Source organism: Oncorhynchus clarkii, chromosome 16 (assembly GCF_045791955.1).
Source record: "Oncorhynchus clarkii lewisi isolate Uvic-CL-2024 chromosome 16, UVic_Ocla_1.0, whole genome shotgun sequence".
Taxonomy (NCBI): Eukaryota; Metazoa; Chordata; class Actinopteri; order Salmoniformes; family Salmonidae; genus Oncorhynchus; species Oncorhynchus clarkii.
In genome coordinates this window covers 57,858,492-57,877,137 of record NC_092162.1, presented here as the reverse complement: position 1 = coordinate 57,877,137, position 18,646 = coordinate 57,858,492, and the positions used below count along the sequence as shown (strand labels likewise).

The window sequence follows — 18,646 nt, the reverse complement described above, 5'->3', positions numbered from 1 at the left end:
ACGGTAAGGTCACATGTTGCATTTCACGGTAAGGTCACATGTTGCATTTCACGGCCCATGTGACAAATAACATTGATTTGATTTTATTGGCTTATACACTCTTACCTGCACACACATCTGAGGGTGTTTATCCACAGCAGAAACATTATATTTCTGTCAAGGATAGAGGGAAGATATCAGCAGCATCATCATCATCTTCATCATCATCACCGTCATCATCAACACTCACCAGATCTCCCTTCTCCTCCATGTCCTCCAGTGTGGAGTTTAGGATGGGAGTGCATTGTGGTGTGTTTCTCTGGTGTCGCCAGCAGAGGGAGGCAGAGGGCTTCAGGTAAGCAGTAGGACACAGGGCACTCCAGGCCATGCTTGAACCCAACTCACCATACAGAGTTACATTACTGGAGCGCCACACGTCTCTGCCCCCTGGTGGTCAAACACAGTGCACTGTTACTGATAGTGTGAGGACTGCATCTTCTGCTGGTTTGTCTGTGACTCATATTAATAATTGCTCCAGCAGAAAGCCCCTGCTATCCCCAGGTCTGATTCACTGGAAAATATACAGGTAACAACACACATAGAAACTGAAGCTAATCATCAGCTACGGCATCTCAAACAGGTCTAAGAGACAAACAATACATGAAAAATCAGAGGTGTACTCAAATAAACTAAAATAAAATTGTATTAGTCACATGCACCGATTACAACAGGTTACAGTGAAATGCTTACTTATGAGCCCCTAACCAACAATGTAGTTTAAAAAAAAACGGATACGAATAGAAATAAGTCATTAAAGAGCAGCAGTAAAATAACAATAGCGAGACTATATACAGGGGGGCACCAATACAGAGTCAATGTGCAGGGGGGGGGGGGGGGGGGGGGGGGGGTGCAAATAGTCTCATGGCTTGGGGGTAGAAGCTGTTTAGAAGCCTTTTGGACCTAGACGTGGTGCTCCGGTACCGCTTGCCATGCAAGCAGAGAGAACAGACTACGACTAGGGTGGCTGGAGTCTTTAACAATTTTTAGGGCCTTCCTCTGACACCGCCTGGTATAGAGGTCCTGGATGGCAGGAACCTTTGCCCCAGTGATGTACTGGGCCATTCGCACTAACCTCTGTAGTGCCTTGCGGTCGGAGGCCGAGCAGTTGCTATACCAGGCAGTTATGCAACCGGTCAGGATGCTCTTGATGGTGCAGCTGTATAACCTTTTGAGGATCTGAGGACCCATGCCAAATATTTTCAGTCTCCTAAGGGGGAATAGGTTTTGTTGTGCCCTCTTAACGACTGTCTTGGTGTTCTTGGACCATGATAGTTTGTTGGTGATGTGGACACCAAGGAACTTGAAGCTCTCAACCTGCTCCCCTGCAGCCCAGTCGATGAGAATGGGGGCATGCTCAGTCCTCTTTTTCCTGTAGTCCACAATCATCTCCTTTGTCTTGATCACATTGAGTTGTTGTTATGGCACCACACGGTCAGGTCTCTGACGTCCTCCCTATAGTCTGTCTCGACGTTGTCGGTGATCACTGTTGTGTCATTGCTAAACTTAATGATGGTGTTGGAGTTGTGCCTGGCCGTGCAGTCATGAGTGAAGAGGGAGTACAGGAGGGGACTGAGCACACACCCCTGAGGGGCCACTGTGTTGAGGATCAGCGTGGTGGATGTGTTGTTACCTACCCTCACCACCTTGGGGCGGCGCGTCCGGAAGTCCAGGATCCAGTTGCAGAGGGAGTGGTTTAGTCCCAGGGTCCTTAGCTTAGTGGTGAGCTTTGAGGGCACTATGATTTTGAACACTGAGCTGTAGTCAATGAATAGCATTCTCACCTAGGTGTTCCTTTTGTCAAGGTGGGAAAGGGCTGTGTTGAGTGCAATAGAGATCTATCATCAATTGGAGTGGGTCTAGGATTTCTACAGACATGAGTGCTACGGGTCGGTAGTAATTTAGGCAGGTTACCTTAGTGTTCTTGGGCACAGGCACTATGGTGGTCTGCTTAAAACATGTTGGTATTACAGACTCGGATAGGGAGAGGTTGAAAATGTCAGTGAAGAAGTTACATGCCCCAGCTTCTGCGTTGTTGTGGGTTTGTATGTGTTTATGTGTGTATTTCAGGAAATGGCTTCCTGGATTCCCCCAAGCAGCTGATTGGTCAGCCCCATGGCAGATTGGAACTCTGATCCCGCCCTCTCGTTAGGGGATACAGTTGTCACCAATTACAAACTCCTTAAAAGCCCGTGTTCCTTTGTTAGGAGAGAGATCTTCTTTGATGTCTTGTGTTGGTTGTTGTGCAGACAGTTTTTGGAAAGTATTTTGTAGCTGGTCCTGCTGAGGTATGTTTATGTCAAAAGGACTGTGTTTTGATTATTAAAATTGTATTATTCTGTTTCATTTGTTCCGAGGGGTGAAGGCACCTTGAGAGTGCTTAGGCAAGAGGCCTGTGGGCATACATATACCCGTAGTGTGTACTCTATCTATGCACACTAGGTAAGACCTGGGCGGACCACCCCCTGTATTTTGGTTAGCGCGCCAGGTGGTGTTAAGGTTAGGTAAGTAGTGGGTAGGCAGGTAAGGTATTAGAGGGGACTCAACTTTTACTTTCTTTGCTTTGGTTCCGTCCAGTCCCTTTTCACCACATTACCATGTTAAGGAAATACATTCCCAGTAAACGGTAATATTCTCTGCCTCTGTCATCCTTACCCGTACCTACAATCACATACCTCTTTCACTCCACGGGGAGTTGAGTGTAGCAGGGTGTTGCGCTCCCTCCAAGAGGCGTGCATAAAGGAACCCATTTGCCAGTTGGTCAGTGCATGCTCGCAGTACACGTCCTGGTAATCCGCCTGTCCCTGCGGCCTTGTGAATGTTGACCTGTTTAACGGTCTTACTCACATCGGCTGTGGAGAGCTTGATCACAGTCTTCCGGAACAGATGGGGCTCTCATGCATGCTTCAGTGTTTATTTGCCTCGAAGTGAGCATAGAAGTAGTTTAGCTCGTCTGGTAGGCTCGTATCACTGGGCAGCTCTCTGCTGTGCTTTCCTTTAGTCTGTAATAGTTTACAAGCCCTGTCACATCCGATGAGTGTCAGAGCAGATGTAGTACGATTCGATCTTAGTCCTGTATTGACGCTTTGCCTGTTTGATGGTTCGTCGGAGGGCATAGCGGGATTTCTTAAGCTTCCGGGTTAGAGTCCTGCTCCTTGAAAGCTGCAGCTTTAGCTCAGTGCGGATGTTGCCTGTAATCCATGGCTTCTGGTTGGGGTATGTACGTACGGTCACTGTGGGGACGACGTCATCGATGCACTTATTGATGAAGCCAATGACTGATGTGGTGTACTCAATACCATTGGAGGAATCCCGGAACATATTCCAGTCTGTGCTAGCAAAACAGTCCTGTAGCTTAGCATCTGCTTCATCTGACCACTTTTTTGTATTGATCTAGTCACTGTTGCTTCCTGCTTTAATATTTGCTTGTAATCAGGAATCAGGAGGATAGAATTATGGGCAGATTTTCCAAATGGAGGGAGAGCATTGTATGTGTGTGGAGTAAAGGTGGTCCAGTTTTCTTTTTTTCCCCCCTCTGGTTGCACATTTAACATGCTGATATATATTTGGTAAAACTGATTTAAGTTTCCCTGCATTAAAGTCACCGGCTACTAGGAGCACCGCCTCTGGGTGAGCGTTTTCTTGTTTGCTTATGGCGGAATACAGCTCATTCAATGCTGTTTTAGTGCCAGCCTCTGACTGTGGTGGTATGTAAACACCTACGAAAAATGCAGATAAACTTTCTAGGTAGATAGTGTGGTGTACAGCTTATCATGAGATACCCTTCCTCAGGCGAGCAATAGCTCGAGACTTCCTTAGATATTGTGCACCAGCTGTTACAAAAATACATAGTCCGCCGCCCCTTGTCTTACCAGACGCCGGTGTAGCGTATAACCAGACAGCTGTATGTTATGTTGATAGTGTCGTCGTTCAGCCACGACTCCATGAAGCGTAAGATATTACAGTTTTGAATGTCCCGTTGGCAGTTCAATCTTCCACGTAGGTCATCTATTTTATTGTCCAAAGATTGCACGTTTGCTAGCAGAATGGAAGTGGGGGTTTATTAGATCACCAACGAATTCACAGAAGGCAGCCCGCCCTCCGGACCCTTTTTCTCCACCTCCTCTTCATGCAAATCACGGGGATCTGGGCCTGTTCCTGAGAAAGCAGTATATCGTTCGCGACAGGCTCGTTAATGGAAAAAAGGATTCTGCCAGTCCGTGGTGAGTAATCGCAGTCCTGATGTCCAGAAATTATTTCGGTCATAAGAGACGGTAGCGGCAACATTATGTACAAAATAAGTTACAAACAACGCAAATAAACTAACAAAAAACACAATCGGTTGGGGGCACGTAAAACGTCTGCCTTCATCTCCGGCACCATTTTAGATTAAATACTCACCATCTAATGAGCCATTCACAAACGGGCAAACTGTGGTTCGCCTTGCGTCTAGGTGTGTGTAATATACCTGCAGGCATATGTACGGACAGACAGGCAGAGAGACATGCAAGGACACAAACATGAGACATACTGTAGTTTTAGCCATGCAGTACTGTCACTGTCTATTACACATTATCTGATAGTTAACTCATTGTGATATGTCACTGAGTGAGACCTTCTTACCTGTACACAGACACAGGGTAGCAGGTAGGGGAAACTGAGAGTCACTGACCGATTCTGATCGGTGTCAATCTGGAGAGAACAACAGAATATTAATTAACAGATTATCAACCTACACTACCGGTCAAAAGTTTTAGAACACCTACTCATTCAAAGGTTTTTCTTTATTTTTTACTATTTTCTATATTGTTGAATAATAAAGACAACAAAACTATGAAATAACACATAATCATTATAACCAAAAAAGTGTTAAAACAAATCAAAATATATTTCATATTTGAGATTATTCAAATAGCCACCCTTTGCCTTGATGACAGCTTTGCACACTCTTGGCAGTCTTTCAACCAGCTTCACCTGGAAAGCTTTTCCAACAATCCTGAAGGAGTTCCCACATATGCTGAGCACTTGTTGGCTGATTTTCCTTCACTCTGCGGTCCGACTCATCCCAAAACCATCTCAATTTGGATGAGGTCGGGGAATTATGGAAGCCAGGTCATCTGACGCAGCATTCCATCACTCTCCTCTTGGTCAAATAGCCCTTACACAGCCTAGAGGTGTGTTGGGTCATTGTCCTGTTAAAAAACAAATAATAGTTCCACTAAGCCCAAACCAGATGGGAAGGCGTATCGCTGCAGAATGCTCTGGTAGCCATGCTGGTTAAGTGTGCCTTAAACTAAATAAATCACAGATAGTGTCACCAGCAAAGCACCCCCACACCATAACACCTCCTCAATGCTTTAAGGTGGGAAATATACATGCAGAGATCATCTGTTTATCCACACCGCGTCTCAGAAAGACATGATGATTGGAAACAAAAATCTCCAATTTGGACTCCAGACCAAAGGACAAATTTCCACCAGTTTAATGTCCATTGCTCGTGTTTCTTGGCCCAAGTAGGTCTCTTCTTCTTATTGGTTTCCTTTAGTAGTGGTTTCTTTGCAGCAATTTGACAATGAAGGCATGATTCACACAGTCTCATCTGAACAGTTGATGTTGATGTGTCTGTTACTTAAACTCTATGAAGCATTTATTTGGGCTGCAATTTCTGAGGCTGGTAACTCTAATGAACTTATCCTCTGCAGCAGAGGTAACTCTGGGTCTTCCATTCCTGTGGAGGTCCCCATGAGAGCCAGTTTCATCATAGCGCTTGATGGTTTTTGCGACTGCACTTGAGGAAACTTTCAAAGTTCTTAAAATGTTCCATATTGACTGACCTTTATGTCTTTAACGTAATGATGGACTGTCATTTCTCTTTGCTTATTTAAGTTGTTCTTGCCATAATATCGAGTGGCGCTGCCATCTAAGGCACTGAAACTCAGTACTAGAGGCGTCACTACAGACACCCTGGTTCGAATCCAGGTTGTATCACAACTGGCCATGATTGGGAGTCCCATAGGGTGGCACACAATTGGCCCACTGCTGTCCAGGTTTGGCCAGTGTAGGCCGTCATTGTAAATAAGAATTTGTTCTTAACTGACTTGCCTAGTTAAATAAAGGTTCAATTAAAAATATATATTTTACCAAATAGGGATATCTTCCGTTTACCACCCCTACCTTGTCACAACACAACTGATTGGCTCAAACCCATCAAGAAGAAAGAAATTCCACAAATGAACTTTTAACAAGGCACACTTGTTAATTTAAATGCATTCCAGGTGACTGACTACCTCATGAAGCTGGTTGAGAGAATGCCAAGAGTGTGCAAAGCTGTCATCAAGGCAAAGAGTGGCTATTTGAAGAATCTCAAATATAAAATATATTTTGATTTGTTTAACACTTTTTTTGGTTACTACATGATTCCATGTGTTATTTAATAGTTTTGATAGTCTTCACTACTATTCTACAATGTAAAAAATAGTAAAAATAAAGAAAATCTCATGAATGAGTAGGTGTTCTAAAATGTTTGACAGGTAGTGTATGTTATAAACAACATTCATCTTTTTAAAACACCTCTATACATGCACACACACACACACGCACACAATACACACATGCAGAATAGCTTACGGTAGAAAGAGCAGAAAGGTTGGAGCATTCTGCATCTGTGTGTCTGTAGCACAACCTGGTGTATACATCAGATGAGCGAGCCGGTTGGTATATGTGGTCTCCAGTTGCTACTGTTACATTGAGGGATCGAGCCAGCTCATCCACAGACAGATCAAACTCTGGTACTGGATCTGAATCTGCATCACCTCAGACAGAGTCATAGTATGATTAGTATTATGATGTCATTCTCATCACATCACAGGTGAGGGATGGGGATAAGTGATGGAGGTGAAAGGTGAGATTAGTACCTGGACAGATGTCCTTCTGTACAATGTACCTGTGCTGTCTCTGTGGTTTAGAGGACAAAGACACATACACCTCTCGCCCTGCGTCAGCAGGGAAACAGTCATACACCAACTCCCACTGGAAGGCAGCAGAGACACACACAGCAACATGATCAGAAGTTCACTTTCATCATTCTACTGTGTGTGTGTGTGTGTGTCTGTGCATGCATGTATGAAAATATCAGATCTTACCACAATCATGTGGCCAATGTCATGGGGATGTAAGCGCTTAATGTTGGTCTTTCCTACTATGATGGATCGAAACGGGTCACTCCACTTAAAATAAAAATGAATAAAGTGAATTTATTTTATGCATCTATCTTATCCTTTTTAACTGAAAGGGAGAGGGGTTCCATTTCAAGAAATGTTACCTGTAAAGTGTCATTATTGACTCCATTTTTTATCGAGATGGTTCTGCGAGTTGTAGTTGACAGCTCCAGGTATTTAATGGTCAGTGTCCCAGTGAAGTCTAGAGGAACACAGAGGACAGATTAAAGAATTGTGGCAGTAAAGGTAGAACGAGAGAAAGAGGGGAAGTCAGGATAAGGAAGAAAGATATAGACTGAAACAAACACAAGGCCAGAGAAAGGGAGACTGAGACTTTAAATAAAAGGAGGATGGGATGGAGGAAAGTTCTAAAGGGGATGAGGATGGTGCGGAGAGACAGAGATTGGTTGTGGATGGGAAACAGTCTTACCTGCCGCTTTCATTCTGACACGTACATGGACACAGGCAAAACAGGAGCCTTGTGATGAAGAGAACCCGAGAGTGGACAGACTCAGCTGAGGAAGACTCTCAGGGTTCCAGTTGGAACCTACAGAAAAAAAGACAGAAACACAGAACATACGGACACAAAACAATATATGCAGTAAAATAAGTATACGAGTGAAGTCTGAAAATGCCAAATAAATGGTTCCTCTTCATATTGTGTACAAAATGAGTTATCCCATAGAGACCATGGACTGAAGTAACACTTACCATTTTGGTATTGAATCTATTGTGGAGAAATAGAGGAAGAAAAAAAGACTGGGTTAGTGAAGTGAATCTTGATGCAGGACAGGTTCACATAGGCTAATCAATTTCCAATACAGTATTTCCATTATATACAGTCTGAGTATAATGTCTCTTTTGCATATTAGTTACATTATGTCCATGGTGGTGGGCCCCAAAGATGGTATGAATTAGTCCCTTACCTCGGTGACAGTTAGTCTGGTGCGTGTTATCTCCTCGGAGGCGCACGGGAGCTGCAGCAGGCACAACAGGAGCAGGAGCACAGCAAGTGCAGGTCCATTCCCACGACTCATCATCATGATGGGTGACCACTAGCTTACTCACAACAGAGGCACATGTAAAAAGTCACGGCGTATCCAATGATGCTTGAACAACTTTGGTCCTAGGGACAGAAAAACGCAAATGCGCAAAAAAACAGCAGAACGACAGACCACACTCAATACGTTTAGCCTTACTTGCATATTAAAATCAACGAAATGAAATCCAAGAAAACGGAAACGTAGCCTACATGATAAGTTCCAGTGCTATGTTGTTTTGTCTGTTCCCAATAAGAACGGTAAAAAAAATGACTCATTAATAATTGTTCCATGCGTATCAAGTTGTGCATTGAGTGAGTAGGTGAGTGGGTAGTTTAGTACAGCTCCACCTTTCCAGCTGCCTCAGACAGTGTGTACTCGTTTGACATTTATTTTTACGAACAATGAGGAAATAACAGTCAGGCTATGCTAAGAAATACAATTTTTTTTTTAACGTTACATCCAGAAGGAAACGTGTATTGGCGAACATTGCAGTCCCCCTTGCACAGTCACTGACCGCTCTGTTAATCATAAATACCGCATCTTTTCTGAAACGGACCTTGGTTCAAATTATATTTAGGGTAATTCAGTAACTTTCTAAGACATTTGGAACTAAGGGTGTGTTCGTAAATCACGCAGGAGTGCCAGAGCGTGCTTGGAGAGCGCTCTAGGCGTTAGTAAATTCAGAGTGTTTCGGCTCTTGGAGAGTTCAGAGCGCACACTGGACGCTCTGGCCGAAGATTACGGTTGATCCGAGTGTTCTGACCTCACAACTGGCAATCAAGCACCCAAGCTAACTGACCAAAGTTGGCTAGCTTGCTAGCTACTTCCAGAAACAAATGAGAGACCACCTCACTCTGACCATTTTACTCGCCCTATCAGAGCTGGTTAAAGCTGTTTTCATGTTCTCTAGAACGTTGGTGACTGTAACTGTGCTGCTGGCAACAATTTAATTACGTTTTTTTTTGCCTACGTTTACTGAAACTAGGTCATATCCAACAAGAGTGTTGCACGGTTGTAAATTCTTCAGTTATTCTGCGCTCTTGCACACATCACATCAACATCATTATCCCAGAAACCCTAGACCCACTCCAATTTGCATACCGCCCAAACAGATCCACAGATGATGCAATCTCTATTGCACTCCACACTGCCCTTTCCCACCTGGACAAAAGGAACACTTATGTGAGAATGTTATTCATTGACTACAGCTGATTGACTACAGTTTAGCGTTCAACACCATAGTGCCCTCACATCTCATCACTAAGCTAAGGATCCTGAGACTAAACATCTGCAACTGGATCCTGGACTTCCTGACGGGCCGCCCCCCATTTCACTTTAAGTTATACGCCTGTTGTATTCGGCGCACATGACAAATAAACTTTGATTTGATTTGATTTGAGACTAGAGTGCTCTGAAATCGGAGTCGATGGCCAGAGTGAATTTACCAACGCACCCTAAATATTATAATATTTTTCATTTTATTTGAAGTATGTGGAAATAGAAATATTTAAATACTCTCATGCATTTTTATTTTTTTTTACCTTTATTTAACTAGGCAAGTCAGTTATGAACAAATTCTTATTTTCAATGACGGCCAAGGAACAGTGGGTTAACTGCCTGTTCAGGGGCAGAACGACAGATTTGAACCTGGTCTGTTTGGTTATGGTATTTGACAATGTTTGTAAAGAAGTATTTGAAAATAGTTTCAGATAGTTTGCTGTTTATAGAAAATCATTTGATAACATTTCAACCCATGCCTGCAGCCGCCTCTGGTTAGGCTCATGTGTTGTTTTCCAATTAAGCAATAAGGCACGAGGAGGTGTGGAATATGACCAATATCAAATCAAATTTTATTGGTCACATACACAGATTTAGCAGATGTTTGCGGGTGTAGCGAAATGGTTGTGTTCCTAGCTCCAACAGTGCAGTAATATCTAACAATTGACAACAATACACAAATCTAAAAGTAAAAGAATGGAATCAAGAAATATATTGAAAAAAATATTAGGACAAGCAATGTCGGAGTGGCATTGACTAAAATACAGTAGAATATAATATAATTGTCACAACTTCTGCCGAAGTTGGCTCCCCTGCCTGTTCGGGCGGTGCTCGTCGTCACCGGCCTACTAGCCGCCACTGATCCCTTTTTCGTGGTCTGTTTGTTTTGTCTTATTAGTTTCACCTGTGTCCTGTTGTATGTGCTTGATGGGCTTCCTTAATTAAAGTACGCGTACCCACTCTTGTTTAGTGCGGGATTGAATTTCTGTTACGTGTGTGCGTTAGGTAGAGGTGTTCGTGTTCTGGACCTGGCACCCTGTGTTTTGGGTGGTCCATATTATTGTCCGTGCCCTGTGTTGTGGGCTTGTTATTTTGTGCCACATTAAAGTGCACCTTTTCCCTGTGGAACTCTCTGCGCCTGATTCCTTCCTCACCCACCTAGTCCCGTGTGACAATAATATAATACAGTAAATACATATGAGATGAGTAAAGCAGTATGTAAACATTAAAGTGACTAGTGTTCCATTATTAAAGTGGTCAGTGATTCCATGTCTATGTATATAGGACAGCAGCCTCTAAGGTGTAGGGTTGAGTAACCGGGTGATAGCCGGCTAGTGATGACTATTTAACAGTCTGATGGCCTTGAGATAGAAGCTGTTTTTCAGTCTCTCGGTCCCAGCTTAGATGCTCCTGTACGGTCCTCGCCTTCCGAATGATCGCGGGGTGAACAGGCCGTGGCTCGGGTGGTTTATGTCCTTCATTATGTGTTTGGCCTTCCTGTGACATCGGGTGCTGTAGGTGTCCTGGAGGACAGGTAGTGTGCCCCCGGTGATGCATTGGGCAGACGGCACCACCCTCTGGAGAGCCCTGCGGTTGTGGGCAGTGCAGTTGCCGTACCATGCGGTGATACAGCCCGGCAGGATGCTCTCCCTTGGTTCTCTATGGTGTTGTAGGTCAGGGCGTGACTAGGAGGGGTTCTAGTCGCTGTATTTCTATGTTTGGGTTTGAGTATGGTTCCCAATTAGAAGCAGCTGATTATCTTTCTCTCTAATTGGGGATCATACTTAAGGTGTCCCTGTTTCCACCTGTATTTGTGGGATATTGTTTTGTGTATGTGCATGTAGCACCACGTAGGTCACGTTTCGTTGTTTGTTTATTGTTTTGCTGAAGTTTCACTTTAAATAAAGATGTGGAACTCGAATCACGCTGCGCCTTGGTCCGTCTATCATAACAACCGTGACAGAACAAAAGGACTTGAGTTTCTGTAAGTTATCACAATCACACCATGAGTAGTTAATCATGAAACATACACCCCTGCCTTTCTTCTTCCCGGAGAGTTCTTTATTCTTGTCTACGCAATGAACTGAGAACCCAGCTGGCTGTATGAGCGAAGACAGTATATCCCGAGAGAGCCATGATTCCGTGAAACAGAGTATGTTACTGTCCCTGATGTCTCTCTGGAAGTAGATCCTCGTCCAGAGCTCGTCTACTTTATTGGCCAAAGACTGAACATTAGCGAGTAATATACTTGGAAACCTTGGATGGTGTGCCTGCCTCCTGAGTCAGACTAGAAATCCACTCCGAATACCTCTTCTCCGCCGGCAGCATCTTGGAGCAGCCTCTGGTATCAAATCAAATCAAATCAAATTTATTTATATAGCCCTTCGTACATCAGCTGATATCTCAAAGTGCTGTACAGAAACCCAGCCTAAAACCCCAAACAGCAAGCAATGCAGGTGTAGAAGCACGGTGGCTAGGAAAAACTCCCTAGAAAGGCCAAAACCTAGGAAGAAACCTAGAGAGGAACCAGGCTATGTGGGGTGGCCAGTCCTCTTCTGGCTGTGCCGGGTGGAGATTATAACAGAACATGGCCAAGATGTTAAAATGTTCATAAATGACCAGCAGGGTCAAATAATAATAATCACAGGCAGAACAGTTGAAACTGGAGCAGCAGCACGGCCAGGTGGACTGGGGACAGCAAGTCGGGATAAGTTCAATTGCCCTGGGGGGTACGAACAAAGGATCCAATTCTGGAAAGTCGTATTCCTGGTCGTAATGCTGATGAGCTACTGCCACTCTAATATCCAAAAGTTATTTCGGGCTGTATGTAATAACAAAAAAAACTGGGCTAATAATGTAAGAAATGTCATGACGTTCGCCTGGGGGTAGGTTTATGACAGTCATAAATACCTCTTCCCCCCTTTTTCCTCTCTCTACCCTACTGATGTTACATTTGCAAAACCCTTGGTTAACATAGAGATTCTGGGAACATCAGAAGGTGGGGGGAAATGAACTATATTCTGGTAGTGCGACCAATTGAACATATGCGGTGGTACTTAATGAATATGATGTCAGTTCGGTTGTCATCTGAGACATTCTCATCAATAACAAGATGACAAACTCTACAGTGGAAAGTCTACACAGAGTTTTCAGATTCACATGGAATTGTTGTTCAATTTAAATGTTTGAATATAAAATTATTTGTGATGGAATGAAATGTGATTTTAGCTTCTAAAATGTGACATTTGGGTTTTCATAAGATAGGGCTCTGCTCAATCAGTGGCCCGCCCCTGTAAAGGGACATGGGCTATAAAACTTTTCAAACAGTCCCTCCTCTCCCTTCCTACAGTGGGGAGAACAAGTATTTGATACACTGCCGATTTTGCAGGTTGTCCTACTTACAAAGCATGTAGAGGTCTGTAATTTTTATCATAGGTACACTTCAACTATGAGAGACGGAATCTAAAACAAAAATCCAGAAAATCACATTGTATGATTTTTAAGTAATTAATATGCATTTTATTGCATGACATAAGTATTTGATACATCAGAAAAGCATAACTTAATATTTGGTACAGAAACCTTTGTTTGCAATTACAGAGATCATACGTTCCTGTAGTTCTTGACCACACACTGCAGCAGGGATTTTGGCCCACTCCTCCATACAGACCTTTTCCAGATCCTTCAGGTTTCGGGGCTGTCGCTGGGCAATACGGACTTTCAGCTCCCTCCAAAGATTTTCTATTGGGTTCAGGTCTGGAGACTGGCTAGGGCACTCCAGGACCTTGAGATGTTTCTTACGGAGCCCCTCCTTAGTTGCCCTGGCTGTGTGTTTCGGGTCGTTGTCATGCTGGAAGACCCAGCCACGACCCATCTGCAATGGTCTTACTGAGGGAAGGAGGTTGTTGGCCAAGATCTCGCGATACATGGCCCCATCCATCCTCCCCTCAATACGGTGCAGTCGTCCTGTCCCCTTTGCAGAAAAGCATCCCCAAAAAATTATGTTTCCACCTTCATGCTTCACGGTTGGGATGGTGTTCTTGGGGTTGTACTCATCCTTCTTCTTCCTCCAAACACGGCGAGTGGAGTTTAGACCAAAAAGCTCTATTTTTGTCTCATCAGACCACATGACCTTCTCCCATTCCTCCTCTGGATCATCCAGATGGTCATTGGCAAACTTCAGACGGGCCTGGACATGCGCTGGCTTGAGCAGGGGGACATTGTGTGCGCTGCAGGATTTTAATCCATGACGGCATAGTGTGTTACTAATGGTTTTCTTTGAGACTGTGGTCCCAGCTCTCTTCAGGTCATTGACCAGGTCCTGTCGTGTAGTTCTGGGTTGATCCCTCATCCTCCTCATGATCATTGATGCCCCACGAGGTGAGATCTTGCACGGAGCCCCAGACCGAGGGTGATTGACCGTCATCTTGAACTTCTTCCATTTTCTAATAATTGCGCCAACAGTTGTTGTCTTCTCACCAAGCTGCTTGCCTATTGTCCTGTAGCCCATCCCAGCCTTGTGCAGGTCTACAATTTTATCCCTGATGTCCTTACACTGCTCTCTGGTCTTGGCCATTGTGGAGAGGCTGGAGTCTGTTTGATTGAGTGTGTGGACAGGTGTCTTTTATACAGGTAACGAGTTCAAACAGGTGCTGTTAATACAGGTATTGAGTGGAGAACAGGAGGGCTTCCTAAAGAAAAACGAACAGGTCTGTGAGAGCCGGAATTCTTACTGGTTGGTAGGTGATCAAATACTTATGTCATGCAATAAAAAAAATCATACAATGTGATTTTCTGGATTTTTGTTTAAGATTCCATCTCTCACAGTTGAAGTGTACCTATGATAAAAATGACAGACCTCTACATGCTTTGTAAGTAGGAAAACCTGCAAAATCGGCAGTGTATCAAATACTTGTTCTCCCCACTGTATATAAGCCCTTGACGACAATATAACCTTCTGTTTCGAGGACGTGAGGACGACGGTCTGATGTCAGAATGGTTCAGATAATAGCTACAGAACGAAGCCAACATCAGTGTGAGCTTTGGTTGCGAATGGTATGAACTTTGAACTCTTATTCACTACAGAAGTGATACCTCCTAGCCGTTGAGTTAGCAACAGCCGCTGCAAACGAGGGTTAGGAAGGAGCAGACAGAGTGTCCCATCTACCACACAATGATGTTACTACAACGTATTAAATTTACCACCAGAGACATTCTTCAAAGGACTCGGTTGGGGAACACGGCCTTGCATCTACCACCAACCTACCGAAGCGCAGCTCAGAGTAAATATTTATTGTATTTTTCTTTTCCAAATGGGCGGTAATTTAGAATGCATAAGATACTGTATTTACGATAGCACAGCTTCACCCTTTGTTCCTCAGTCTTCACGCTCTTTTACTCAAACCCAGCCTCTTTTATTTTGTGTAACCAGCTGTCATATCTGTTCAGCCCGCTAGGGACGTTTTCCTTTATGACATAATTTGTAGTCAAGTTATGATTTTAATATGTGTATGTGTAATTCTGTGTGATTAGTTAGGTATTTAGTAAATAAATTATTAAACCCAATTTTGTATTGGCGATTCAACTTGTTAGCCAGGGTTCGTGCAGATAACTAAGAATTTACAACTTTTAGATGAGACTGAATTAAGATGACGATTAATATTGACTGCTATTTATGTAAAATATTACTAGGTCTTTAAGAGTTTATTCGGAAGATAACAGCTCTATAAATATTATTTTGTGGTGTCCCGACTCTCTAGTTAATTACATTTACATGATTAGCTCAATCAGGTGATATTAATTACGGATAAATTATTTTATAGAATAGCATGTCATATCACTTAATCCGGCATAGCCAAAGACACGACAGAAATAACACACAAAAGAAACAAAATACTGCAAAGTTGCTTAGGAGCTAGAAGCAGAGCTGCCATGTCTGTTGGTGCTATCTTGCTTCAATGCAGAGTGCCTGGATACAGCTCTTAGTCGTGGCATATTGGCCATATACCACAAACACCCGAAGTCCCTTATTGCTATTATAAACGGGTTGCCAATGTAATTAGAGCAGTAAAAATATATATTTCGTCATACCCATGGTATACAGTCTGATATACCATGGTTGTCAGCCAATCAGCATTCAGGGCTCGAACCACCCAGTTTATATAGACTGTTGGTTGTTTAGCAACAAAACTGAGTCATGCACAACTATGGGCCAACACAGACAGGGTTGGCATAGATTGTTGACAATATGTAAGCTATATTTAGTCTTCAATGTTTATTGAAAACATAAATACATTTGCATATTGAACACTTGTTGTCTCTCAAATACATCATGACAGTTATTGGTTAGCTAGCTAGCTAATTTTAGCCAGTTAAAACACCTCAAAACAAGATATGGTACTAATTTGAAACGAGCTGAATTGAGCCACTTACGATTCCCCAGATGGCAGATTCTTGTCACTATTGTTAGCAATCTGGCCATCCAGAATCACAACAACATGCTGACTTCTGCCCCTGGAAGTGCACACATTGTTTTCGTGAGGTCCGCTAACAAACCCATCTATAGGTCTTCTAACAATATATGATGTGTGGGTTTCTGTCTATTAGTTTTTGTACAGAAATAGTCCGATTTTTTTCAATTCTATCTATCTCAAACACACGCTATAACGTGTTAATTGTTAACTGTAGTTGATGGCAAACAGGGTCTCTAACTGGGTCAAAGGTTTCATAGTGGTGTTGATTGTCACAATACAGTGCATTCAGAAAGTATTCAGTCACCTTCCCCTTTTCCACATTTTGTTACGTTACAGCCTTATTCTAAAATGGATTAAATTAATTGTTTCCTCATCAATCTACACATAATACCCCATAATGACAAAGCGAAAACAGGTTTAGAAATTTTTGCAAATGTATTAAAAATAAAAAACAGAAATACCTTATTTACAAAAGTATTCAGACCTTTTCCTATGAGACTTGAAATTGAGCTCAGGTGCATCCTGTTTCCATTGATCATCCTTGAGATATTTGTACAACTTCATTGGAGTACACCTGTGGTAAATTCAATTGATTTGAAATTATTTGTCTATATAAGGTTCCACAGTTGACAGTGCATGTCATAGCAAAAACCAAGCCACAAGGTTGAAGGAATTATCCGTAGAACTCAGAGACAGGATTGTGTTGAGGCACAGATCTAAAGCTGGCCGCCCAGCCAAACTGAGCAATCGGGGGAGAAGGGCCATGTTCAGGTGACCAAGAGCCTGGTCACTCTGAAAGAGCTCCAGAGTTCCTCTGTGGAGAAGGGAGAAGCCTCCAGAAGGACAACCATCTCTGCAGCACTCCACCAATCAGGTCTTTGGTAGAGTGGCCAGATGGAAGCCACTCCTCAGTTAAAGGCACTGTAAGTTCAGGGATTGAGTGTTTTCATAAGTAAACGTAACATAATATAAAACAAGAAAACACAAACAACGCATAGACATGAAACAGAAACAATGATGCCTGGGGAAGGAACAAAAGGGAGTGATATATAAAGGGCAGGTACTCAGGGAGGTGATGGAGTCCAGGTGAGTGTCATTAAGCGTGTACCGCTGGTAACAGGTGTGCGCCATAACGAGCAGCATGGTGACCTAGAAGCAAGTGAGGGAGCACACGTGACAGGCATAAGACACACCACTTGGAGTTTGGCAAGAAGCACCTAAAGAACTCTGACTATGAGAAACAAGATTCTCTGGTCAGGTGAAACTAACTCTTTGGCCTGAATATCAAGGGGCACATCTGGAGGAAACCTGACATCACCGCTACAGTGAAGCATGGTGGTGGCAGCATCATGCTGTGGGGATGTTTTTCAGCGGCAGGGACTGGGAGACTAGTCAGCATAGAAGGAAAGATGAACGGAGCAAAGTACAGAGAGATCCTTGAAGAAAACCTGCTCCAGAGTGCTCAGGACCTCAGACTTGGGCGAAGGTTCACCTTCCAAAAGGACAATGACCCTAAGCACACAGCCAAGACAACGCAGGTGTGGCTTCAGGACAAGTCTCTGAATGTCCTTGAGTGACCCAGCCAGAGCCTGGACTTGAACCCGATCTAACATCTCTGGAGTGACCTGAAAATAACTGTGCAGCGACACTCCCCATCTAACCTGACAGAGTTTAAGAGGATCTGCAGAGAAGAATGGAAGAAACTTCCCAATTATAGGTGTGCCCAGCTTGTAGCGTCATACCCAAGTTCCCAAGTTCCACCAGCTAGGAGACAAACACTGTTGAGTGTTTTCCGACACCCAACCCTTTGAGTTTCACTTCAGGATAGGCTATTACTGCTGTGAGAGAACATTACAACATAACAGCACAGGCTTACGTTCTAAGGTTTACACACACACACACACACACACACACACACACACACACACACAGACACAGACACAGACACAGACACAGACACAGACAGACAGACAGACAGACAGACAGACAGACAGACAGACAGACAGACTGTTGTGGAAATGGTAGCAGGGTGCATGTTTGCATAGCGAGATCAAAGAACTCATAAACTGTCAGATGAAGAAAAACCTCAGTGTCGACATCCTGAGCTTATCTCTCATGTCATCTGTCCTTTCACTACTGGGTGATATCTATCAGTTCTTCCAGCTCCCACACATCCTCCATATGACTGTAAACAGGAGTGGGGGGTTTAGGGCAGAAAACAGAGATCTTCAGAGAAGTGGGCTGTCTAGTTATCTGTGAGTCTTTAGCCTGAATGGAAATACTAAGGGAAGTTAAGTTGAGTGGGTGATCTGGGTGGCTGGGGATATTTAACCTGTGAAGTTGAGTTGAGTGGATGATCTGGGTGATCTTTAACCTGTGAAGTTGAGTTGAGTGGATGATCTGGGTGGCTGGGAGATCTTTCATCTGTGAAGTTGAGTTGAGTGGGTGATCTGGGTGGCTGGGGATATTTAACCTGTGAAGTTGAGTTGAGTGGGTGACCTGGGTGGCTGGGGATCTTTCACCTGTGAAGTTGAGTTGAGTGTGTAATCTGGGTGGTTGGGGGATCTTTAACTTGTAAAGAAAATATGACACACATATG

General features: G+C 43.5%; 1 protein-coding gene across 2 annotated transcripts in view; it reads right to left on the bottom strand.

Moving 5' to 3' along the window:
- LOC139368806 (interleukin-17 receptor E-like) overlaps window positions 1-10,149 on the bottom strand; it is a 15,650-nt gene extending 5,501 nt beyond the window's left edge. The window contains exons 1-11 of one of the 2 annotated variants that reach the window (XM_071108173.1): window positions 8,180-10,149; window positions 7,965-7,980; window positions 7,684-7,800; window positions 7,358-7,455; window positions 7,179-7,262; window positions 6,951-7,065; window positions 6,664-6,848; window positions 4,660-4,728; window positions 4,438-4,504; window positions 230-426; window positions 106-153 (exon numbers count right to left, since the gene is read on the bottom strand). In XM_071108173.1, coding sequence (XP_070964274.1) covers window positions 106-153; window positions 230-426; window positions 4,438-4,504; window positions 4,660-4,728; window positions 6,664-6,848; window positions 6,951-7,065; window positions 7,179-7,262; window positions 7,358-7,455; window positions 7,684-7,800; window positions 7,965-7,980; window positions 8,180-8,296 — 1,113 coding nt within the window. In that variant the 5' untranslated portion in view covers window positions 8,297-10,149. The remainder of the gene's footprint in view (window positions 1-105; window positions 154-229; window positions 427-4,437; window positions 4,505-4,659; window positions 4,729-6,663; window positions 6,849-6,950; window positions 7,066-7,178; window positions 7,263-7,357; window positions 7,456-7,683; window positions 7,801-7,964; window positions 7,981-8,179) is intronic. The other variant, XM_071108175.1, reaches the window with a different exon arrangement.
- Between the last annotated feature and the right edge of the window lie 8,497 nt (window positions 10,150-18,646).